Source organism: Meriones unguiculatus, chromosome 16 (genome assembly GCF_030254825.1).
Source record: "Meriones unguiculatus strain TT.TT164.6M chromosome 16, Bangor_MerUng_6.1, whole genome shotgun sequence".
Taxonomy (NCBI): Eukaryota; Metazoa; Chordata; class Mammalia; order Rodentia; family Muridae; genus Meriones; species Meriones unguiculatus.
In genome coordinates, this window is record NC_083363.1 from 39,499,121 (window position 1) to 39,524,969 (window position 25,849).

Consider the following 25,849-nt stretch of genomic DNA (forward strand, 5'->3'; position numbering starts at 1 on the left):
GAACTTCCTGTATCTGTTTATAATAAGGTAACCCCTCACAGTTATGTAGGCCATTCCTCTGTTCCTCTGTTGAGGCTTCTCTCAGATGACCTTGGGCTGTGTCAAGTTGACAATTAAGGCTAACCAGAACATTGGCCCAGTACAGCCACCAACATATGCAAAATAAGAAGACCAATGGAAGGAAAGAGAGAGGAAAAGTGGAAGGAAAGAAGGAACGGACAAAGGAGAAAAAGAGAAAGACAGGGAAGAAGGTGGAGAGGGAGGGTCAGAGGAGTTTGACATAAGCGGTATGGTAGACATGGTAGATGTAGGGCCGGAGGGGAAAGCAGGCCAGGAGAAAGCATCTGGGAGATGCTATTGTTTAAACGTCTTTCTTGCATCAAATGTTTTATAAAGTACTTCTGCTAATTCTAGTTAATAGCCAGAAGGGAAAAGCTTGAAAATGTTTCCTTTGAGGGGTGAAGAAAAAAAATCAAAGCTAAGGAATTTGCTCAGGACCTCACAGTTGATTCTGAATGTGAGGGACTCTGCTGTCCCCAGTACGCCATGGTGGAGAGACATTCCTCGAGTCCCAGAAGGCTAACTAAACAGCTGGCTTATTTCATAGTATCTGTGGGCTGCCAGTAGCCGGCTGCTTTTCCATTTCAGTTTGTTTACCAAATGCTCTTAAGAACCTGTTGAGGACGGACCATCACAGGTAAACTATAGTAGAAGATGGAATTCCTGATGAGTTTGGATGGGAAGCAGAGAGGCAAGCCTGCTCCACCAGACTCCAAGAGACTAGAAAGCTGAAAAGGAGAGGAGGAGGAGAGGAGGAGGAGGGGAGGAGGAGGGGAGAAGGAGGGGAAGAGGAGGGGAAGAGGAGGGGAGAAGGAGGGGAAGAGGAGGGGAGGAGGAGGGAGGGGGTGTTAGTGTGTTTCCATGGTGCAAATATACTAACACTCCAGCCAACTAAGGTGGCCTGCCGCACAGAGTTCCTTGGAAAGACAGTAAGTGTGTTAATCTTAGTGCATTTTTTAAAAAAAATTAGACAAATAATACTTAATTCAGGTACCTACATCTGCCTAAAAGATTAGAGTTCAGATATACTTGATCACATTCACAAGATTCGCGCAAAGGGAAGTTTGCTAAATGTCAGTAGTTAATGACAGAGTAGTGAGTTCAGGTCAGTTCACATACCGTGAGCTGGATAGGTGTCCAATGTAGTGGGTGTTGGGATTTTAGAGTTGGGAGACCATTGTCACCACAGTGTGATTTTAAAAGAGGTCACCACTCACAAACGAAACCCTGTGCTTTGCTGGCGCTTACTGCTCACCCCTACCCCCCCAACCAAGCCTAGGCAACTGTTAATCTGCATTTGACTCCACAAATTTGTCACACACATGGGAGCATGTAATATATGGCCTTCTATGTCTGACTTTGTTCAAATAGAGTGTTTTATGATTCATCCATGAAACATCTATGACTCTTCATCCAGTTTTGTGTATGTTCATGTGTGTGTGTGTGCGCGTGTGTGCACATATGTGTGGCAGCATAGGTCAATTCTGGGTTTCTTCCTCACTTCTTCTCCACCTAATTCTTTTGAGACAGGGTCTCTCACTAAACCTGCAGTGATCTGCCCTGCTAAGTTGGCTGCCCAGTCATCTCTAGAGATCTTCCTGACTTTCTAGTCTCCTGGCTTTGAGATTGCAGGTGCCAACTGTAGCAGCCTGTTTTTTTGTTTGTTTGTTTGTTTTACCTGGGTTCTGGGGATCTGAACTCAGGCATGTTTGTACAGCCTGCACTTCACCAACTGAGCCATCTCCCCTGGCCCTTATTACATCAAATTTAAAAACCGAGATGCAGGGCCTGAGGGGATGGCTCAGTAGGTACAGGAAAAGTGGTTGATGCTTAAAGGTAAGGTCCAAAATTCTAACTCTGACAGCCATGTAAATGCTAGGTGTGGGTCTAATGTCACACACAACCCCCTTTGTCAGTATTCACTTATTTTCCCCAACATAATATTTTTACTAATTATTTGGGAATTTTATGCAGTGTACCCTTGTCACACTTGCTTGACATTCCTCTCAGGCTCACCTTCCCACCCTTTCACTCTCCCCTACAAAAGAAGCACACACACACACACTCCAATTTGTGTTGCTCACACACTCACTTGAGCATGGTCCAACTCCCAGTGGCCAGCCCCCTAAAAATAACTGATTCTCTTCCCACCCCCCCAAATTCCCCCAACTTCCCTACCCCACACCTCCGCCCTACCAGAAGCTATCAACCAAGAAAAGTCACTCCTCAAAGTCACACCTCCATCAAAATTCTCAAGGACTCTCCTTAACAGCCTCCTGCCTGGACTGTTTCTTTTCCCTTGGTGTGGGGAGAGGTAGGAGAGAGTTTGCCACAGAAGCTCTCAATGCAGTCATCAACAAAAGAAGCCTCCCTGCCCGTAACAGCTGCCAGCAGCATGGATCGTGGGTTTCCACGTGATTTCCAGAGGCAGCACAGACCACAGACTTCAGCAGGGCTTCCCGCTGTGGCACGGATCACAGACATCAACATGGCCTCTGGTGCACAGACTGTAGACTTCAGAGACTGTGGAGGGCTTTGGAGGAGGCTTTATCCCGAAAATGAACCGTTTTTCATCTCGGATCTTCATACCCTGTTTTTGGTCACAGTCAGGGTCATGTGGTTGGGCAGCACTTTTGGGGACAGGTTGGTGTCCACCACCCTCACACCCTCACATTGTCCGATGTAGCTGTGCTCTCACCTGTGGATGGTGCCAACAGTCTCCAGCTCTGCCTCTCTCCACTGCCATAGGCTCGCAGCTCTGTTCGGCCATCTCTCTATCTCACGTTCATTTATTAATGTGACATTGCAAACTGCTGTGTGTCACACGGTGTGTGTGTGTGTCTGTGTCTCTGTGTGTGTGTGTGTGTGCGCGCACAGGCACGTATGTGTGTATTGCCACACACACACACACACAAACAGCTTTACATTGTAAGAATGATTGATTTGGTTCAAGGTTTCTGAAGCGCCATAAATACTGGTTTATCACTGAGACGTATCTCAGACATCCTGTTGTTGCTCAGAGTCAGGGCGGTATTGCAGCTTGACAGCATGCTTGGGAGTGGGATCTGCTGGCCGACTGGGTCCACCAAGCAGGTGGCATGTCAGGCCCGGTGGTGGCCCAAGCCTCCCAGTGAGCTGAGGGCTAGCCCATGTCACTGGGCAACGACATGCTCCTTTGTCCTCAGCGGCCATGCCTGCATACCTGTCCACCACCTTTTTTTTTTTTCAATTTATTAAAGTATTTGTTTGTTTGTTTGTTTGTTTTGAGACAAGGTTTCTCTGTGTAGCCCTGGCTGTCTTGGAACTCTTTGTAGACCAGGCAGGCCTGGAGCTCAGAGATCTGCCTTCCTCTATCTCCTGAGTGCTGTGATCAAAAGCATGTGCCACCTCAGCCCAGCTTCATAAAAGCACTTTAAAAAAGCATCTTCCTATAAGATGTGCCCTTTTAAAGTTGCTCTGGAGATACTTCGTGTTCTGTAGGCTCCTCCTCTATCGCTGCATCTTCCTTGATTCCTTCGTGGGTCTTTCAGGCTCCAGTGGGTGCTGGCGGCAGCTGTCATCTTGAGTGGACTCCCTCACGGCCCATTTGCAATCCCAGCTCCCGGGAGGCAGAGACAGGAGATCCCCAGGGTAAACTGGCTAGCTGGCCCAGCTGAATTAGCGAGCTGTGACTTTCAAGTGAGACACGCTGCCTCAGTATATAAGGTGGGAGAAGGGAAAACGCTCAGCCTGTGGCCTCTGCATGTACTGTCCTACACATGAGTGCCCACCTTTACCACATCACATATGCAAGCACACACATGCCAAAAGAGGTGAAATGCTGTGCATACCATATTCTGTTACTTAATAGAGCATCTGAGGAACATCTGCTTCTTGCCACACACTTAACCCTTGTCTTGCCTGACCAGAGATTCTGACTGGCTAGGCAAGCATTTTTGTTTCCAACACTCCACTGGTGATACTATGTGCCCTCTCCAGTGAGAGCCACCATCCCCTCCCTGCTGTGTCCTGCGGCCTCCAGTGTCCCTCCCTGCCCTCTGTTTCCCTGCTTCCCATTCGGAGAGCAGCTGCTATCCCCTCTGGTAAGTGACTAAGTTTGTTGTGGGAACTCACTCCAAAAGCAGAATCCTGGGCCTTACCTAATACCTGATGAGTCAGAATCACAATTAAACATTTTCCTTAAGTGAGCTGTGCAGACAGAATTTGTGGTCTCTAGGCCTTGTCCCACACCTGTTTTGAAGGCCTTGAGGGCAAGCTGTCATGTCTCCCTACACCCCTGTTGATCTTCACACCCCAATCACCTGCTTGTCTGAGCCCTGCTATGCTTGGTCTCTACTTCAGGTCCTGTTCATCACAGTGGTGAATCCTAAATGTGTGGGAGGGGAGCAGTAGAGAAACCAAAGGGATGGCCACTCCATGATTAGGGAGAAGATTTCTCCGGGGAGAGGGGGGGGAGTCATCAATCCAGAGCACGAACGGAAGAAAGGAAGCAGACTAGGTATGGCCAGGATTGGGGAAGCAGGAATGGTTCACAATAGCAAGAGATAGAATAGCAAGATGGTTAGATGGTTAGGTTGAGAAACCTCGGTATCATAGAGCATGCTGTGCGCATGCGTGAACGGGTGTGTCTGTGTCTGTGTCTGTGTCTGGAACAGCTTTGCGGGGACATGAGAAAGGAAGAAGGCTAGCTCTAGCTGGGCTTTAAATTATATAACAAGTGTGTGCAATTAGGGGCTGAAGGAGCCTGAAGGCCAGCACAGGCTTTGATATTCAACTACACAAATATGTCAACGGAGAGCCATATGCCCCTACTGACAGAGGCAAGGCTTCCCATCCTTTCAGCAGACGGAAACCAATTTCCCAAGTTCCTTAGAAATAATGGCTTTTATTTAACCACCAGAAATTCTTCTATAGGCCTTCATGGGCTGAGCTTAGACTCTATTTTTGGACCAAGTCAGTAGAGTGGCCATTTTTTTGGGGGGGAGGGATGCTACCCTTTGGCCCTGTCACTAAACTTTGGGACAGCCTTAAAGGTCTCGGATGGGGGCTTAAGAGGGATGCTGAGCTGGATTGTTGAAGATTAATTTTATTAGAAGAGAATTATTATTGCTAGGTAGGAAACAGCGTGGCAGGATTCTGAGATCAGGCCACGGTAAGAGACAGACAGCGTGGCGTGGTCTCTGAAGAAGAATCAGAGCCACGTGGCAAAAGTAAGGGCCTTTTCTCAGGATGGAGGAGGTTTCAAATCCGGTAACCAGGCTCTCTCTGATTCATAGGCAGGAGGCAGAGAAGGCCTGAGGAACAGGATATGTGTCTGCCTTTGAAGTAAACTCACTGCCCCAGATGAGTGATCCAGATATCTGAAAATCTGTTAGCTAAGGAATTGCAGATAGCGTCTCAGTTAGGAGCCTGGAGGCGTGTATGAAAGAGAAGGAGTTTCTGCACGTATTGTGGCCTGAAGGGCAGTAGCTGGATTTGAACATTAAGTTCTTAGTAACCCATCAGTGGTCCAAGGCAAGCCACAAACTGTGAGCAGCTGAACACTGGCCTGAGTGCCAACCTCTGGGAAGAGCGAGGTTTCCCTTTGCAGCTCAGGGCTGAGAGAAACCTGACCATCTCACGTGCCAGTTGCTTCCTGCTCAGATCTTTGTCTTAAGAATGCTTACAGCCTGTGGGTGCTGGATACCAAGTAGATAGCACATCTGCTCTGGGCAAATGGAGAAGAAGATGGAAGCAAAATTCCCCCTCTTGTTATATAAGTTGCTTCTAAGTTCCTATGAAATTGCCTTCACTTTGGCCCTTGGAGTAAAAGTGCTTTGCAGAAAAGGTTGTCAAGCCCTGGTCTACACTTCTGAATTGGAAGCTCTCACACTTTGCAGCACGTGCCTCCCAGTCTCTCCTTCACAGTTGGCTGCCATCTCCACAGGGTTAAACTCAGGCCTCTGAAAAGACAGCTCTGTTTACTTCCCAGTCTTAGTGACTGGCTCTTTTTTCCTGGCCCCTGGGCACTGCATTTTAACTATGTTTACTTCTCCGATTCTCTGGCTCTAGAGTTATTCTCATATTTGATTATACAGCAGATATCACACAAGAATCCTTGGTCCCTGTCCCAGAGTTTCAGGTGGATATTGAGCCCAATAATTTGCAATTCAAATGAACCTCTAGAGCTGCTGGTGATGACAGTTTGTAAGGTAGGTTCTGACTTAGTCTCTAGTTCTTTTTTTATTAAATTTTTATTTTTTTATATTAATTACAGTTTATTTACTTTGTATCCCAGCTGTAGCCCCTCCCTCATTGCCTCTCAATCCTACCCTCCCTCCTTCATCTCCTCCCTGCCCTTCTCTAAGTCCACTGATAGGGGAAGTCCTCCTCCCCTTCCATCTGATTCTAGCTTATCAGGTCTCATCAGGACTGGCTGCAATGTCCTTATCTGTGGCCTGGTAAGGCTGTTCCTCCCTTGGGGGTAGGGGGAGGTCAAAGAGCCAGCCACTGAGTTCATATCAGAGACAGTCTTTATTCCCCTTATTGGAGAACCCACTTGGATACTGAGCTGCCATGAGCTATGTCTGAGCAGGGGTTCTAGGTTATCCATGTATGGTCCTTGGTTGGAGAATCAATCTCATAAAAGGCCCCTGTGCCCAGATATACTTGGTCCTTGTGAAGCTTCTGTCCTCTCCAGGTCTTACTAACTCCCCCTTCTTTCATTGATTCCCTGCACTCTGCCCAAGGTTTCCTGAGTGAGGTATCCCAGAAGCAGAAAGACATACACGATATATACTCACTTATAAGTGGATACTAGAACTAAAACATAGGATAAACATACTAAAATCTGTACACCTAAAGAAGCTAAACAAGAAGGAGGACCCAGGGTAAGATGATCAATCCTTACTTAGAAAGACAAATGTGGGATGGACATTGGACATAGGAGAAAACAAGAAACAGGACAGGAGCCTCTTCTCTAGTTCTTAACTTCACTTGAGATCTAGGACATCCCCAGGGAATGTCATTCAAGCAATGGGACCACTCCAGTTTTCTGCCTTGACTCCTCATGTGTTTGCATCAGCATTTCTCAAGATTTTAGATCTCAGGATCTTTTACACATTTTTCTTTATTATTGTTGTTGTTATTTATTTATTCATTACAATTTATTCACTTTGTATCTCAGCTGTAGTCTCCTCCTTCATCTTCTCCCAGTGCTACCCTCCATCCCTCTTCCCCTACATCCCTCCCCTAGTCTACTGATAGGGGAAGTCCTCCTCCCCTACTATCGGACCCTAGTCTATTAGGTAGGTCTCATTAGGACTGTCTAGATCCTCTTTCTCTGTGGCCCAGTAAGGCTACCTCGCCAAGGGGAGGTGATCAAAGAGCAGGCAACTGAGCTCATGTCAGTAATTGTCTCTGCTCCCCTTAATAGGGAACTCACATGGAACCTGAGATGCCCATGGGCTACATCTGAGCAGAGGGTCTAGATCCTCTCCATGCATGGTCCTTGGTTGATTCATCAGTCTCTGCAGGGAACCTGGGCCCAGATTTTTTTGGCTCTGTTGGTCTCCTTGTGGAACTCCTGACCCCTCCAGGTCTTTCTATTTCCCCGTTCTTCCATAAGATTCCCTGAGCTCTGCCCAAAGTTTGGCTATGAGTCTCAGCATCTGTTTCGATACCTGCTGGGTAGAGTCTTTCAGAGGCCCTCTACGGTAGACTCCTGTCCTGTTCCCTATCTTCTCCTACTTCTGATATCTATCCTATTTGCCATTCTGAATGAGGGTTAAGCATCTTCTCTAGGCTCCTCCTTATTGCTTAGCTTCTTTAGGACTATAGATTTTAGTATGCTTATCCTATATTATATGGTTAAGATCGATTTATAAGTGAGTATATACCATTTGTCTTTCTGCTTCTGGGTTACCTCACTCAGGATGATCTTTTCCAGTGATCTTTTACACTCTTAAATATCATCCAAAGAGCTTTTGTTAATTTGGATTATATCCATTGAGATTGCCACCATGCAAAGTTAAAGGAGTAGCCTCCATTTTTAAAGATCTCTTTTACTTCCTTTAGAGGGGTCTGTGGGGTTTATAGCCCAATGTTAGAGATGTTTGATCTCCTGGAACTGAAATTGTAGGTGGGTGTGATCTGCCTGATGTAGGTTCTGGCAGTAGAATGCAGGTCCCCTTCATGAATAGCATGTGTGCTCTTAATCACTGATCCACTCTGTCAGCCCTCAAACAGAATATTCTAAAGTGTAGATAAATTCGTCAGTGGGAATTGTAATAAATTAGTTCTATAAGTGTCCTTGTTAGGTTTCTTTTGTGATAAATAAAACACTGACCCAAAACAACCTTTGGGTGGAGGTTTTAGCATACATTTAATAAGTTAGATAGTTTATCACTGAGGAAAACCAGGGCAGGAACACAAAACAGGAACCTGGAAACAGGAACTGAAGCAGAGGTCATAGAGCAAAGCTTATTGGCTTGCTTGCTTATACACTCCAGGACCACCTCTCCAGGGGTGGCGTTGCTCACAGGGGGCTCAGCCCTCTCACATCAATCATCAGTTAATAAAATGACCCCACAGACATGCCCACGGGGCAATTTGATGGAGGCACTTCCTCAATTGAGGTTTTTTTCCTTTTGTGTCACATTGACAGAAATCATATATTTTAAAATGTATTAAGGGTGGGATTGGGAGGGATTGAGGGAGAGGGCTACAGCTGGGATACAAAACAAATGAACAGTAATTAGTATAAAAAAATAAAAATTTAATAAAAAAAGACAAGTAGCAATTGCCTAACAAGATACTGATGATTATTTTAAAAATGTATTAAGGAAGTTTCATGAATTAAATTTCTCATAGAATTGAATAAAACTAACAGAACAATAAGAAATACTTTAATAAAAAGTAATTATGGCTCCCACAACAACAAAGGATGTGAAGAATGATGTTGGTTTGCTCTCTGTTCCCAGAATCCTTTTAACTGAGTCATCGGGACCATTATAGTATCTTTGGCTTTCACTGTCATATACTGATAAAAGTGCATGAAAAATGGTGGTTGCAGACATTTGGAAATTTGGAAATGGAGAAGTCTTTATACCCTTTTTGAATCATTGTGAGTTTTCTGGGTCTCCATCAGAACTGCCCAAGTGCTGATAGCTCAAAGATTTGCCTCCATGTAGCATCTGAAATGTCCATGTACCTGCCATCCTTCATTATGTACCCACTACTCACCTCCAAAGGCTCTCCTTACCTGTGCTCTGTCTTTACAGCTGCCAGTGCTTGGCATATGGAGAGACTGGTCCATGGGTGAGGAAGATTTCCTTATGTTGGCACTTTTCATTGTTACAATCACATTTACTAAGCCGCATACTCAAAGAAGAAAGATTTACTAAGAGTATTCCTTACTGTAACATTGCATGTGCCCACAAGGCTGTGCTCTCCTGCAAGTGTGGTGAACAGCAGTTTGCTGACAGCATTGTTTTTTTTGTGCCCAGGCAACAGCAGTTTTCTCTCTCGTTGCCTTTAAACCACATAGTAAATAAAAACAAAACGAACAAGCCCAGTGACATTTTAATACTACAACAAAACCATTTTTCACTTCATAAATCCCCCAAACCAAAAATCAGGGGCCCCTAAGGGTCTGCAGATTAATTGCAGCATGGGAGCTGGTTGTTCATGGCATGGTATTTTGTATATGTGTGCATATGCATTGTGTGTGTGTGTGTGTGTGTGTGTGTGTGTATAGATGTGTGTGTAGAGTTCGGAGTACAACTTTGGGTGTTGGCTTGTTCTCAGAGCCTGCCATCTTTTGTTTGAGACAGGATCTCTCATTGGCCTGGAACATCGCCAAATGGGTCAGACCAGCTGGCTAGGGAGCCTCGGGGATCCACTAATTTCTATTTCCCACACTGGGATTACAATCGTGAGCCATCTTGCCCAGTTTTTTATGTGGGTTCTGGGAACTTCAACTTAGTTTCTTATGCTCCTGAAACACAGCACTTTACCGACATGCCACCTCCCCAGACCCTTCATAGCAGACCATTAATAACAACTTTTAGCTCTTTTATTTGTGTGTTGGCAAGCTGTGCTCCCCATGTGATGTGGCAATATCTCTTAATTTTCATGGAAATCTGGTTCAAGTCATCCAGTTTAAACTGTTCATGCAATTGCTGCTGTCCCCGCAGCATCTTTGGATGCTGCTACACATTACAGAGACGAGATGCAAAATTCCACAACCAGCTGAAGGTAACATAAAACTAAGAGAACTCTGATGTAGGAGTGAAAAGTCACATGGAAAGATGAGTGGAGGGCACACTGTAAAGTGCCAGTCTGTGACTTTGGAGATAATTCTGGGTACAGGAAGGACCATCAGTAGTTTTGGGGTTGGAGAATGGTGGATGCTATCCACAGTTGCTGAGAGCTAGGGACCCAAACAGTAGAACACACACACACACACACACACACACACACACACACACATAAATACACAGCAACTCCAGATGCAAATCCACAAGACAGGAAAGCAAGTCATTGATGCAGAACTAGGGAGTACTCACTAGGGATGAGGGCTTATATGGAACCCATATCTCCAGCAGATTCTGTTATGGAATTGTCGAAGATGTCAGACATGACAAAACTCCACCAGGCTGTGGCTGCAGGAGACTGCAATTCAGTGAAGAAAATTTTGAAAAAAGGTCTCTGTGATCCAAACTACAAGGATGTGGACTGGAATGACAGGACCCCACTTCACTGGGCGGCTATCAGAGGTGAGTAGACAATCCCTCTGTAGACCGGCCTTCATGAGGGCATCAGTCTGTGTCTGAGAGAGGAATGGACCTCTCTTAGACCATCCTTAGTCAACACTGCCGTGAACCCTTACTAGTGATAGCACCAGATCACAGTGCTTAATGTTGGAGCGTCTTTGAATTCTTCTGTATAATGGAGGCAGTAAAGCTACCCTGGAGTTCTCGATAGGGACTTAGACAATGTGTACAATGATGACACTATAAATATGCTCTCAGGCCTCTGTCATCATGACTTCATGAATGGAGTATATGAAGATGAACACCTGACCCCTCCCAGCACATCTCGGTTATAAGGTAGTTAGTGGCAAACTCAAAGCCTTTGAATATTGGGAGTTGGCTCAACTGTGCTTGCTGCTCCTTTAAGGACCAGAGTTTGATTCCCAGCACCCACATCCCCCTCTGACTCCAGCTCCAGGAGGACCAACACCTTCTGCCTCTGGGGCACCTGCACACGGGTACATTATTCATGTGCATGAACATCTGTACACACAAACGCATATGGAGATTTAAAAAGTCTTTAGTAACAAATAACACCAGATAATGCCAAGTAAAGCAGTACTCTAGCCAACATTGCCTTTCAATTATTTGTTTTCTCTCTCATGTGAAGAAAGATGAGGCAAAAAGTAAGGTCAGCTGCACAAGACCTGGTTGGGATATTTTTGAGAAATCTAAGTAGGAAATGTTGGTCGCTACACCAGATAACTATTTAGGGAACATGTGCTGTTTTGGGACATTGTGCTGGGAGCTTCATATCTGGGAATTCATTCATTCCTCCTCAAGGATTCCATGAGATCAATGGTAACAACTCTAATTTACAAATGAGGAATGAGGGCATTGAGCATAAGGCATTTGTTTCATTTTCTTTTCTTCTTCTCCTTGTCTTGTTGTTGTTGCTGCTGCTGCTGCTGCTCTTCTTCTTCTTCTTCCTCCTCCTCCTCTTCCTTTTTTTTTTTCTTCTTCTTCTTGAGACTGGGTTTCTCTGTGTAGCTGTGGCTGTCCTACCACTCACTCTGTAGACCAGGATTGCCTGAAACTCAGAAATCCACATTTCCTCTGTCTCACGGGTGCTGGAATTTAGGGTATGTGTGACCACTGCCCGGCCAGGCTTTTGTTTCTTATCCAAGGTGTCATTTGTTGGTGATGTGAACCTACACCTGTCTGATTAGAACACCTGTGTTATTAAACTGTCAGCTGTATTCTAAGTGTGCTCAGATTACTGCTTGTAATTACTTTCGTTGGTGTATGTGTGCATGTATGTATATGGTGTGTGTGTATGTGAGCGTGTGCCCACAATGGTATACATGTGGAGGTCAGAGGACAATTTTTTGGAGTTAGTTTTCTTCTACTTTATGTAAGTTCTGGTTTGGGTCACCAGGCTTGCATGATGAGCTATTTTATTGACCCAAGTCTTAAAATATTTTTATTTAATATTTTTAAATTACTTATTTTTAATATTTAATATATTTTATTATTTAAAACAATTTTTAAATTTAAAAACATTCTGAATATTCTTTCTATCCCTCAATTCCACCCAACTTTAAGTTCTTTCTCAAAAAAAAATGAAGAAACCAATACAGTAACAACCTCCCCAACCAAGAAAACAAATAAAACCACACCTAAGAAGAAAAACCAACAAAACCACCAAATAGTAGCCAAATAAAAGCAGACACAAAACAAACAAACAAACAAACAAACAAACAAAACTGTGGAGTCCCTTCTATACTTGGTTAACTACTTGTGAACATGAGGCCTGTCCTGGAGTACTGTATATTTCCAGTGTTGAAGAAAGCTGATAGTTCCTATTCCAGCAGGCATAAGCGATAGTTTAGTTATTAAGCTTTACCATCGTGGCTAGGTTCTCATTAATTGATAGAGAGATAGATTGATTAATTCATTTTTCAAAATAAAATATAATAAGATAAAACAAAAACTATCACATTGAAGTTGGACCAGACAAACCAACAGAAGGAAAAAAGTCAAGAGAAGGCACAAGAATCAGAGACGCACTCAGGAATCCCATAAAGACACTGCATGGAAAGCCATAATATATGCAGAAGACCTGGTGCACACCCGTGTAGGCTTGTACATGCTGCTTCATTCTCTGTGAGTTCATATGAGTTTTGTTCATCTTGATTTACAGGTCCTTATTTTCTTGGTGTTCTCCATCCCCTATGGCTCCTACAGTTTTTTTCTGCCTCCTGTTCTGCAGGGTTCCCTGAGCTCTTGGAGGGACTTGAGGGCGACATCCCAGTTAGGCTTGAGTGTTCCCAGGTCTTCCTCACGCTCTGAGTGATGTCTGACTGAGGGTCTCTGTATTTGTTCCCATCTGCTGCAGAAGGAAGATTCTTTGATGATGGCTGATCGAGGCACTGGTTGAGGAGTATAGCAGAATACCATCAGGAGTCATCTTATCAGTACATGCTTTTAGAATAGTATTAATTGGTTTTACCTTAGGTCCCTAGGCTATATAGTCTCCAGATCTTGGTCACCCAAGCGGTGTTGGGTATGGATCCCATCTCATGGAATGGGCCTTAAGGCAAATCAGTTATTGGTTGGTTATTCCCACAAGGCTTTGTGCCACCAATACCTTATCACACCTTGCAGACAAGACACCATTGGAGATAAAGGGTTTGTGGCTGGCCCAGTGTTTATGTGTCTATTTTGAGTGTGAAGAGTAACTTCCTGTGCCAAAGATGCTGAAACATAGGGGTGTGGGCTCTGTGTAGGGTGCATGCTCAACATCTCCATCCTCAGCGAGAACTGTGGGTGTTGTCTTCAGCAATGGGGCATTGCTGTCAGTTTCTGGAGAGCAACCTATAGTATTGACAACAGCCTGTGCTGTTTGGGGATATACATGGGACCCCTTTGACCAATAACCGAATTAAATTAACCTAATCCTGATACTGGAAGCTTTGTTTGGTGAAAAGAGATGGCAAGTTGGGACTCTGACTCCCCCATTATTTGGTGATTTCATTTAGAATGTCTTCACACACACATGTTTCTACTGTATTAAATTTCTATGCTACCTCTCAAATGCCTCTTAATTTTAGCTCTCTCTGTCTTCCCTCTTACATCCTCCATCCATCCATAGCTATATATTCTATTTTCATTTCCTAAAGAATCTATCTGTGGCCTTTGGTGCATTACTCTGTAGCTAATCTCTGCAGTACTTTGCATTGGAGCTTATTTGTCATTGACTTCACAGATAATATCCACATATGAGTGAAGACATACCATATTTGCCTTTATGAGTGTGGGATATCTCACTTGGGATGATTTTTTTTCTAGTTTCTTTCACTTGCCTGCAAATTTCATGATGTCATTTTGGTTAGCAGCTGAGTAATATTCCATCCTGTAAAAGTACCAAATTTTAGCCAGGCACAGTGGTGCAGGCCTGTAATTCCAGCACTTGGAGAGGCAGAAGCAGGTGGATCTCTGTGAGTTTGAAGCCAGCCTGGTCTACAAAGCAAGTCTAGGACAGCTAAGGCTACACAGAGAAACCCTGTCTAGGAAAAAAAAAACAAAACAAGACAAAACAAAACAAACAAAAAAGTAGGAAATGTTTTTCATCCATTCTGTTGAGGAACATCTAGGTTGTTTCCAATGTCTGACTGTTATAAATGGAGCACAAAGTTCAAGAACTGGTTGGGGTAGAAAATAATTTCAAGACCAGTCTTGAAACTTAACTAGACCTTCTCTCAAAGTAAAAAGTAATGAGAATTCCAAGGAATATACCTCAGTGGTAGAGATTTTCCATGGAACCTGTGGGGCCCTAGCTTCAATCCCAAATTCTACAAAATGAATAATTAAAATAAAAGAATGCATTGCAGTTGTTGAAGCAGTGAGGCTCAATAGTGCAAAGATGGGAAGGACTTGAAGAAGGCCTAGGATTGTGGACAGAAAGTATGATTGTTCTAAAAAGAATACAGAAAGTTCTTAGAGGGCTCAGGTCTGTGCTGATCTCTGGCCACTGAGGACATTTTTTTTTTTTTTTTAAACTTTGTCTTCTGTCTCCCTGGTACATCTAAGGGCAAATGGAGGTGATACATCTCCTGATACAATATGGAGCCAGACCCTGCTTGGTGACTGATGTGGGCTGGACCGCAGCTCACTTTGCAGCCGAGTCAGGCCATCTGAATGTACTTAAAACTCTCCATGAACTGTATGCTGCCATTGATGCTGCTGACTTCTTCGGAGACACGCCCAAGAGGATTGCACATATCTACGGTCAGAAAGCCTGTGTGGACTTCCTGGAAAAGTAAGTTCTTTGTTTCCCCAGCTACCGAAAGGAGACTGGAATCAGAGTTTTGTCAACTGAATAGTCTCAGGTTAATAAAAAGGAAACAAAGAGATCTGACCCAGTGGTTCTCAACCTTCCTAATGCTGCGACCCTTTAATGCAAGGTCCTCATGTTGTGGTGAACCCCAACCATAAAATTATTCCATTGCTACTTCACAACTCTAATTTTCCTACTGTTATGAATCATAATGTAACTATATGACATGCAAGGTATCTGACACGCAACACTGAAGGGGTCATGACCCATAGGTTGAGAACCACTGAACTTGATCAGATAATTGACTGCCATCATGTTTTCTTTGAAGATTATTCACTTTTATTTTATATGTATATTTTACCTGTGTGTATGTGTGTGTACTCTGTGGGGCCAGAAGAGGGTGCCAGATCCCCCGGAAGTGGAGTTACCAAGTGCTATAAGCAGCGATGTGGGTGCTAGTAACAGAACTCAGGGTCCTCTGCCAAGAAGAGATAGTGCTCCTAACATCTGAGCTGTCTTTCTGGCCCGTGTAATAATTTTAAAATTGATTTTAAGGTTTTTTTTTTCTTTAATCAGTATAACAACTTGTGGGTGAAAAGTACACTGATCTTTCTCTTAGGTCCTACAAAGATTATCTCTAATAAGAGCTGGACACTAAGTTTGACTCTGGGATGTGGCCTAAGCTTCCTGGCCCCCCTCAGGTTTCTGAAAGGTGCTTGAGCTAGTTAAAACCAGCTTCCTGGCCCTCAATTTCTTCACACGTAGAGGCTGTGGAGATGACTCGGTCAGTGGGGTCCTTGCAACACAGACAAGAAGACCCGAGTTTAGATTCACTAGTCAAGGTGGCCGCACCTGTAGCTCCAGTTTGTGTGTGTGTGCATGCATATGCGCCTACACACAATCATGCACACACACAATGGGAGGCAGATGAATTAGACTTCTGATTTTTAAGACCCACCTGTATTCACCTGGAACTCCGCTAGCCTGACAAGAGCTTGTCAAACATTCATTCCTTTATAAACTAAGTCAAGCAGTTCAGTATAATTAAGTACAAATTCTGTTCTTTGTAGTTATAGTCTGGAGATGAATGGGACTGAAATTTATGAATCTATAATCTATGAATCTATAATTTGGTCATTGAATAGCCTGGTCTGAATTTTGTTCCCTGGAAAGGAAGTTGAGACAGACAGAAAACCTAGAAGCAATTCTAGTTTATGGTAGAGGACAGAGAATAGTGAGATGTCTTGTATGAACTTCAAAATATAGTTATTGTCAGAATGGTAAACTCAGCCAAGGTTGTGGCTTAGGTATACAATACCAGCAGCTCAGGAGGCTGAGCCAGAGAGAGTGTAAATGGAAGCCCAGGCCTGTTTAGGCTAACAAGTGAGTTTAAGGCCAGTCTGGGAAAATCAGTGATACTGTCTCAAAAGAAAAGTAAAATGAGACTGGATGGGCAGTGATGAACAACAAAAAAAATAAAGCCACCCCAGTTGCTCTTTGCTTAGCTTTGGCTTCCTCCTCTATTGTGTACACCTTTAATCTCAGCATTCAGGTGACAGAAGCAGGCTGATCACTGAGTTGGAGGCCAGGCTGGTCTACAGAGTGAGTTTCAGGACAGCCAGGGCTACACAGAGAAACCCTGTCTTAAAAGCAAACAAACTCCCAAACCAAAAGCCAAAACGAGATTAGGGAATGTGGCTTAGTAGTTGTTGGTATATATTTTAAAATATGTCATGCATATGACATATCTGGTATGAAAGATATTTATTGGATGCAGACAGAGAAAGGGTAGGAGAGACAGGCAGACATGGTGGGGGAGGGATACCCCTAAGAGAGGGGGCGGACAGCAAGAGAGGAGGGTAGGAGAGAGGCAAAGTGGTGGGTTGGGCCTTTTATAGCTGTGTGTGAGCCGCTGAACCGCATCTGCCATGCATCATGATGACACACGGCAACCCAGACTCAGGCTGCCTATATGCTAATGGTAGTGGAATACTCGCTCAGTCCACGCGAGGCCTTAGGTTCAATCTTAGCCATCCCCTAAAAGGTTAAACCAGAAAACACTTGCCTGGGGTGAGATTGGCTCTCTACAGAAATCACTCAAAACCCTATTTTAGAAATAGTATCATGACTGCTCTAAGGTATGGTCAAGGAGAAGGTGTTTATTGTAGATATGAGGGAGAGTGCAACTAGAGGCACCTGGGATACGGCAGTGCAAGGAGAAAAAGTCGAAGATTAAATGTGACCAGTAGAATGGACTGGGCCATGCGAGGAAAAGAAGAGAGGGAGCAAAGAGGAGAGACAACCAAGAGGACCAAGAGCCAAGAGCGAGCCAAGAGAGTACATGACCGAAATGGCAGGGTTATATAAGAATGAGAAGCTGTGGGAAAGGATGCTCATTGTTGGTTTTCCTCCTGCCTGGGGTTGTCTCCCTACAGCCCATGAAGTCAGGAGGGGCATGAGATGAGAAGATTCCTGGAGTGGCCAGCCAGTACTATACAGGGATCACATACCCCAGGAACCAGCAGGAAGCTAGTTCAACTTTAATTCCAGAGAACAGTGCCTACATACCCGTGCTCCAAGGATAGGTGTACATAATTGGTTGGAACTAGGCACTTCGAGGATGCTTGGTTTGCATTACCCAGCACTCTCCTATCATAAGAATGGAAACACTGATAATTAGCAGTACCTGATTATCATATAGACCCTGGGAGGGGAGAGCTAACAGGTAGCTGTGTCAGCGGCCATATATCAAAAGTGGTTGGGGGCATTCATGTCTAAAGACACTGTCCAGTTGAAGTCAGGCAGATAGCAAGAGGCCCTGCTGGGAAGAGGGAGTCCTGTGCTTTAACGCTGAGCTTACAGACAAGGAGACCTGCAACCTCAAACATCAGGGTGCTTCCAACAGCCCATGGGCTGGATAAGTTTAGGGTAGGGGGTAGGGTGAGAAGAGCTGAAAAGAGCCAGGAGGCCAGCATGTACTTTGGGATGGATGGATAGGCAGCACAGTAAGTCATTTGACCTGAGTTTTTCTTTGCTTGCTTGTTTGTACTGGACATCTCTACAGTGTCTTCTGGGCTTGACTGATAAAGAAAATTCCAGAAATAAGCAGATGAATACTGGCAGGGGGCTAGAGATGTCTACTTGTATCTAAGCCCCTTGAGGAGCTTGCTAAGTCTTCCTTTCTACCCAAAGTCGTGAAGGGACACACTTGTCAGCCTCCCCACTTCCAGTTCCTAACAAACCCCCCACATGAGTTCACCCTTGCTTTCCCATCCTCTCTATGTCATGGTGCTCCTCCAGCTAGAATTTTCATTTCTTCTACCAGAAAACCACCCTGAGTCCTTTGCTTAGTCTTGGCTTCCTCCTGTACAGTTGACTGTTCTGCTTTTTCCTTCCCACTTCTTTTATGCTCTGTGAACATATTCAAATAGATCTTATTAAACAAATGAGCAAAGAGCTAGACAACACACACACACACACACACACACAAAACACACCTCTTTTCCCCTAGGCTACTAAGAAGTTAATCTACAGAATTGTTTCTCCTTCCTCATCTCTTGCTCACTTTTTGGAAGCCTTTCCCATCTTTGTACTGACTCATTTCTTAGAAGAATAATCATAAGCTTCTTGTTGCTGACAACACTCCCTTCTCCATCTATAGCCAGTTAGTCTTTTCTTTTTAATTTATTTATTTTATGTGTATGAGTGCTCTATCTGCGTGTACACCTGCATGCCAGAAGAGGACATCAGATCCCAGTATAGATGGTTGTGAGCCACCATGTGGTTGCTGGGAATTGAACTCAGGACCTCTGGATGAGCAGACAGTGCTTTTAACCACTAAGCCATCTCTCCAGCCCCCAGCCAGTTAGTCTTTAAATATTTCCCTTCCTCCTCACTCCCTCCCTTCATTGTCTCATTCTTCTCCCTCCCTTCTTTCTTTCCCAAGCCCTTCCCCCCTCCTTTCCTTTCTTCCTTTTTTCTTGTGTGTGTGTGTGTGAGAGAGAGGGGGGGGGGGAGAGAGAGAGAAAGAGAGAGAGTGAGTCTCTCACTATCTAACCCAGCAGCTTGGCCTTCAATTCATGATCACCCTACTTTGGTTTCCCAAGTGCTAGGATTACAGGCAGGTACGTCCATGCCCAGTTTCTCAGTATTTACCCTTGAGAGCCTTTCAAATGCTGGAATTCCTCAGAATCCTGCCCTCGGATTTTTATTGATTCCCCCCACACACACCAGCCCTTCCTTAATGACCAGATGTACATGGCATTTGGCCAGAGCATAAATAAAATGGAGCGGGCACTGCCAGGGAAAGAAGGCAGGCCACGCTGAGCAGACAAAATCAAATGTCAGCCTCATCACGTGTGAGTCACAGCTACTTACCATTTCCCACCAGGAAGTCACTTCCCTTCGGATGTTAGAGAACTTGGAGGGATGACATCTGGAAGGAGGTGGAGTTAGTGCGTTCCTGCACAGATAGCGAAGACCTGGCCGAAGGAGGAGGGAAGGACTGTGGAGGGCTGAAGGGCCTGGCGCACTGAGTGATCACAGACTGGTGATCGCAGTCAGGAGGCACGCAGGCTAAAGGGGGTGAGTGGAGGAGTATAGTCAGTTGGGCAAGGAGCCAATGCTGAACTCACCAAGGGGTTGATGACCTCTTACAATGTAGGATGTGGCAGTGGGTGCTCCATAGCCGAGTTAGAGGGTTTGTAACTCTAGGCAAGGGAACCAGTGGATTTCTTCACAGTTCACATGGTGAGGGGTGAGCTCCTAGGCTGCTTTTACAGTTTTGAATACAGTGTATGCAACTGGCATTTTCTTCCTTATATATCAGCATAATGACTGATTGTTTGACATGGGGTTTCTGCTCTGTAGGCCAGGCTGCTCTGAAACTCACTTTACATCAGTGGCTGTCCTTGATCCCTGTAGCCATCCTCCTGTCTCATTCTCCTGGGTGCTGGAATTGCACATGTACCAGAGCAGATTTTAAATGTTTAAACAATGAACGTGTGTTGCTTTTATAATCAGGAAAACAGAATTAAGAGGAACAGCTCCATAATAACATGATGATTGTTCTGGGAGTTCGGGCCCTTTAATAATGAGCAGCCCCTCCTTCCAGCTGTTTTTGACTTTGAAATTAATCACAACTGGGCCATGCTAGCTTCTTCCATCTTCAGGTAGTTTCCCTGGTATCTGAGACCTTCTGTGCATTCGGACACTTGTGAACTTTACCTCTTTCCTTCTCATTTAAAAGATGAATGTCCTGCTGGCTGTGAGGCACTCAGGAAGAGATATGGGGGTGGGGATGGGGTCGGGGTAGGGATGGGGTGGGGGCGAGTTGTGGGGGTGGGCAGCAATGTTGGCAGGGCTCCTCCTCCCACCCTCACAAGCTGCTGTCTTTGTAGGGCAGAACCGGAATGCCGGGACCGCCGCCAGAGAGGGCTATTGCTTGATGAGCAGGATCCAGATTGGGACCTCAAGAAAAGAGAATTAGAGCTGTCTCTTCCAGCTCCAGGTCAAAACACCAACAAAAAGAAGAAGAGAATCCGAGGCTCCACCAGGGTCAGCCATCCCAAGGCCTGGAAGATATGAGAAAGAGGGACAAAGGACACAGGCTCCAAGAGGCCTAGCCTGGAGCTGGACTTCCTGTCTCACAAGCTTTGACTCAGCCGCCCTTACCCAGGCTTCTACAGAAAGTCATGGCCAGCCCCTGAGCTGGAAAGTATTGCCAGAGTGTCCCCTTAGAGAGGCCGATGTCTCTCTTTGTGAAAATTTGATGCCCAGAAGCGTGACCCGAAGGGGAAGCGTCAGCCTACAGCTGCTTGCATTTTGTTTTTAGTGATTTGCAGTGTCAGCATGCCCTACATCTCACCCTAACACACACACACACACACACACACACACACACACACACACACACAATGTTTGAGATCAAAGAAAGAGCTCTTCCGAAGAAATTAATTCGACTGGAACAAAAAGAACTGAAATAAAAAGGAAATGAAAACAAAATTCTAAAATTTCCCCAACATGACATTCTATCTATGAATAAAATATTATTTTTTGTCACAAAAACTAAACAACAACAGAAACGTGAGCCAATTCAGTCTTTTGTTGTTGTTTGTTTGTTTTTTCGAGACAGGGTTTCTCTGTGTAGCCTTGGCTGTCCTGGACTCGCTGGCCTTGAACTCAAAGTGATCCCCCTGCCTCTGCCTGTGTGTGACTGGCTCACTTTTTTTTTTTTTTTTTTTTTTTTCCTTTTGGGAGCCCACAGTCCTAGTAGCACTGATGATTTTACCCATGATCATATCCTCCTATGAACAATGGTCTGGCAATGCAGCCACTCGCTGAGAGACAGCAAATGAAAAGCCTGATGTAAAGGGACTCTGCCCCACATACTGATGGGCATCAGCAGAAAACGGTGGAATGTGGGCTTGTGGGTCTGGTTTTACAAGGATGGATTTTACAAGTTAGATCAGGTACTACAAGAAAAATAGAGCACCTAAACTGAGACACAAATACGGATTGAAGTGTTGAAGACGGCAAAGAAAATGTTAAATGCCTCATTAGCTGCTTTTAATATTGATTTGCTGAAATATCTCAGATGTTTCAGTGCTAAGTAAAACATACTATTAAAAGTAATTTCTTCCTACTTTTTATTTTTATTTCTTTTTCATTATGAGAAGATTTTGTAGGGCTTTCTTGTTTTGCATCTATATATCACATTGATTACTTTTGGTGGGGTATGAAATGTACTTTTTGTACATTTCACATTGTGTGTGTGTGTGTGTGTGTGCGCGCGTGCTTGTGTGTACACTTGTGTGTGTCAGAGAACAACTGTGGGAGTCAGTCTTCTCATTCTACCCTGTGGATCCTGGGAATCAAACTCACCAGGCTTGGTGGTAAGGGCCCTTACCTACTGACTCATTTCACCGGCTCTACTTTACTTTTGAAAGCTTCTGTCTGCTGGAATGTTTAAAAAAATTAGATGCGACTTGCATCTAAATTCTGATGGCATGGCTATAGAATTCAGATATTTAAAGCCTCCAGTAGGAGGCAATGCTGGCATGCTTTACATTAATGGCCTGCTCCACAATCTTTTAGATCAGTTAATTGCTCTGCCTGAGTCAGTGGCCTTAGCTACTGATTATCTTTACTATGCACTCGTTTTGAATTATCTGTTGATTTGGCCTTGAATTTTTCAAACATAAGAAAGAAAGCTTAAAACCTTTTCAGGAAAGTTATGTGGCTATAGAAAACCTTCCCAGTGTTTCCACCTCTGAAGAAAAGCCCCATCTCTGAATTAAAAACAAACAAACAAACAAACAAACACAACCCTCAACTCCAGCAGCTATAAACTGTCAATGACTCCCCAGCCAGGAGCAGGGAACTTCATGAGTCCCTCTCCCATTTCTAATAGAATGTTGACTGGCTTGAAATTGTGCCAGTATTGCACAGATAATCACGGTTGCTATGAATTCATGAACCATATGCTATGAATCCAGAGTTCCAAAGCTGGAATTACAGGGAGTTATAACACCTGCCTGGCATTTACATGAGTCCTGAGGAACCAACTTCCAATCCTCATGCCTGCGTGGTGAAGCCACCTTCCCAGTCCTTTTCCATCTTGTTCCTTTTTAATTTATTATTTTGTGTGCATGGGTGTTTTGCTTACATATATGGAAGGGTACCACATGCACCCACAGAGGTCGGAAGAGGTGTTGGACTCCCCTTGAACTGGAGTTACATATGGTTGTGGGAAGCCACCTGGATTCTGAAACTTGAACCTAGATTTCTGGAAGAGCATTCAGGGCTTCTAACCACTGAACCATCTCTTCACCTCCTTCAAGACAGGGTTTCTCTGTGTAACCTTGCTGTCCTGGAATTCACTGTAGAAAGGCTGGCCTTGAATTCAGAAATCTGCCTCCCAGGTGCTGGCATCATGGCCTGGCTTCATCTTACCTTTTAAAAAGCCAGTATGTACTGTGGATTCTAAGAATGATTGCATACACAGAACAATGTGTTCAGGTATCTCCATGAAGAAATAAATGCGAATGGAGGGGAAAAGGTTTATATCAGCTTACAACTCTCAGACTTAACCCCATCACTGATCCAAGTCAGGGCAGGAACTCAAGGCAGGAACCTGGAGGCAGAAACTGAAGGAGCGACCATGGAGGAGTGCTGCTTAGTGGCTTTCTTCTCCTTGATTGCTTATTACAGGGGAGCCACCACACCTGCCTGGCATTTACATGAGTTTCTTATAGAACACAGTACCATGAGCCTAGGGACATAGCATTCAGTGATCTGGCTCCTCCCACATCAATTACTAACCAAGAAAATTGTCAACAGACTTACCCACAGGCCAGTCTGATAGAGGCTGATAAACAAACAAACCAAAACATCAAAAACAAACAAACAAAATAAAAACAACAACCAACTAAACAAACAAACAAACAAAAAAACAAACAATCCTAACCAGGAAAATCTCTTTTAAGGTGCCATATTTATAATTCTCATTCTAGTGGAGTGAACAAACATTAGGTTAACCCCTGGGCCATCTCTCCAACTCCTAGCTTTAAAAACAGGCTCTCTCACCATCTTGGGGCTTGCTGACTCAGTTAGGATGGGTGGCCAGTAAGCTTCAGAGATCTAGCTGTCTCTACTTCCCTAGCTTTTTTTTTTTTTCTTTTCTTTTTTTTAACATGTGTCCTGGGGCTCAAACTTGGGTCTTCAGGTCTTCACACTTGTACAGCAATGGCTTCACTGAGTGAACTCAGCCCAGTTGTAGTTGTAACCATTCTTACTGCCACAGTAACAGGATCTTAAAACTCTAACCCAGACCTCCCTGTGTTACCACCCGCCATCAGATGCTTGGAGAGGAAAGGTGATCTCTCCAGGGACACACAGCTGAATTACTACAGAAGGCTGATTTGCGTTTAGGTCCTCTGTGTTTAAGACAAGGAATCACTCCTCCATCGCACTCATCCTCCAGAGGACTATTCTTATATCTTACAAAAGGTCACCTGACCTCTAAAGTAATAAGGTTTCACCAATCATTTCTGTGCCAAAGGGCAAAGAGCCAGCCTAAGAGCAGGGCGTTGATTCTCTCTGCCCTGCTGACTCAGCTGCTCTGACTAGAACACTTGAATAGTTGGAGATTCTATATGAAAAAGGACTTTGGAACAAGGCGATGAGCTGTCTAGGACCCACGAAACACTGCTATTTTCTGTTTGTTGGCTAGGAGATGGTAAGGAGGAATGTCACAGGCATGGCAGCATCCATCCCAGCAAGCCATTTCACCCCATCCCATTTGACAAGACCAGGAAAAAAAGTTCCCCCTCTAGGGACATGATTAAAATCTCAAGGCCAGCATGTTCTTGTTTTCGCTTCTGGAGCTGAGAAAATACACACTCATGCTAAATTTGCAGAAGAGAAATCAGAACCCTCCCACACGCTGGGAATCCTGTGGCTGTCGGATAACATGGTACCGTAAGTTTGCGATTTGAAACAATACCTTCTGTTAGCTACACTGGGCTCTTATCTTTTCTGGCCCTATCTAACAGGTCTACATATTGGGCTAATGTCCAAGTTTATTGAGCTACAAACTCTTCCTCCTCCTCTTTCTTTTCCTCCTCCTTCTCTTCCTCTGTCTTCTTCTCCTCCTTCTCTTCCTCCTCCTCCTTTTCTTCTTTTAATACTTAGTATAGGAAATCACACAGTCATGTGATGCTGGACCTCCTTATCAGTTGCCGCTGAAGAGTCTGACGTGGCAAATTACCTTCCACTGAGAAGTCAAGTTACACGCGAAACAGTGAGCTATTCAGTCTCCAGGGATGTTAGAAGTTAAGTTAAGCTCTGTGGGATAGGGGATTCTTCCTTGTCATCAGAAAAATTTCTCTGACTGATTGGCAAGGAGCCAGATACCTCTTTTGGTTGTTGGTGGTAGTGGTAGGTTTTATGGCTTCATTGAGGTCTATCTGACGTGCCATAAAATAGTCTCACTGTATATAATATACTCAGCAAATGTACATAATTGTGTAAACATTGCACAATCTAGTTTTAGAACGTTTTCATCACCCTAGAGATGCCATCTGCTCGTTAGCAGTCACTCCCCACTCCTGGGCTCCTTCTGTTTCTATGGAACTGCCGTTTCTGCACATTCCATGCAAATGTGTAGATGAAAGGATAATGATATCTCCATTACTCATTGACTCAACCAGCTGCTTAGCAAATACATACTCAGCAGGTGTTATGTGCCAGTTACTTAGGTGCTAGAGACCGGTCCTAAAGTGAGCAATGCAGTCTCCCTCCACGGAGAAGGTGAACCATTACACAATCAACACAATGAAGAAGAGCCGGTATGGAGGAGCACTCCTGTAAGCCTAGCACTTGGGAGGTAGAGTCAGGAGGATCAGGAGCTCAAGAGCATCCTCAGCTACATAGCAAGTTTGATGCCAGCCTAGACTACAGGAGGCCATGTCAAAAGAAAGAAGAGGCAGACTGGGAGAGAGAAAGAGAGAGAGAGAGAGGAAAGGAGAGGAAAGGAGAGCAAGAGAAAAGAAGAAAAGGAAGGGAGGACCACAGTTTTTGCAGAGCTCTTCCCTGAAGCTCATACACATCTGGAGGAGTGAGGAGACAGAGAAGTCTGTCGAAGGGAGAACACACTCCAAGACATAGAACTGCTAAGAGACACCTCAACTCAAAACTGCAGGCTGAGTGTGAGGGA

At 44.5% G+C, this 25,849-nt stretch overlaps 1 protein-coding gene across 2 annotated transcripts; it reads left to right on the top strand.

Moving 5' to 3' along the window:
- Window positions 1-929: 929 nt before the first annotated feature.
- Window positions 930-21,003, top strand: Ankrd66 (ankyrin repeat domain 66). 2 transcript variants are annotated; one of them, XM_060369693.1, is made up of 4 exons: window positions 930-989; window positions 10,644-10,817; window positions 14,886-15,114; window positions 20,532-21,003. In XM_060369693.1, exons 2-4 carry the CDS (start codon window positions 10,655-10,657, stop codon window positions 20,716-20,718), a joined length of 579 nt encoding a protein of 192 aa, XP_060225676.1. In that variant the 5' UTR covers window positions 930-989; window positions 10,644-10,654; the 3' UTR covers window positions 20,719-21,003. The 2 variants fall into 2 exon arrangements, with proteins under 2 accessions (XP_060225676.1, XP_060225678.1); XM_060369695.1 differs by having other exon boundaries at window positions 936-989; window positions 10,647-10,817.
- The last annotated feature ends 4,846 nt before the right edge of the window (window positions 21,004-25,849 follow it).

Excerpts from the sequence above, each read along its gene's own strand:
- Ankrd66 (XM_060369693.1), top strand. The coding sequence starts at position 10,655 with ATGGAATTGTCGAAGATGTCAGACATGACAAAACTCCACCAGGCTGTG. Across the intron at positions 10,818-14,885 it reads TCACTGGGCGGCTATCAGAG|GGCAAATGGAGGTGATACAT; the intron begins GTGAGTAGACAA and ends GGTACATCTAAG. Across the intron at positions 15,115-20,531 it reads TGTGTGGACTTCCTGGAAAA|GGCAGAACCGGAATGCCGGG; the intron begins GTAAGTTCTTTG and ends CTGTCTTTGTAG.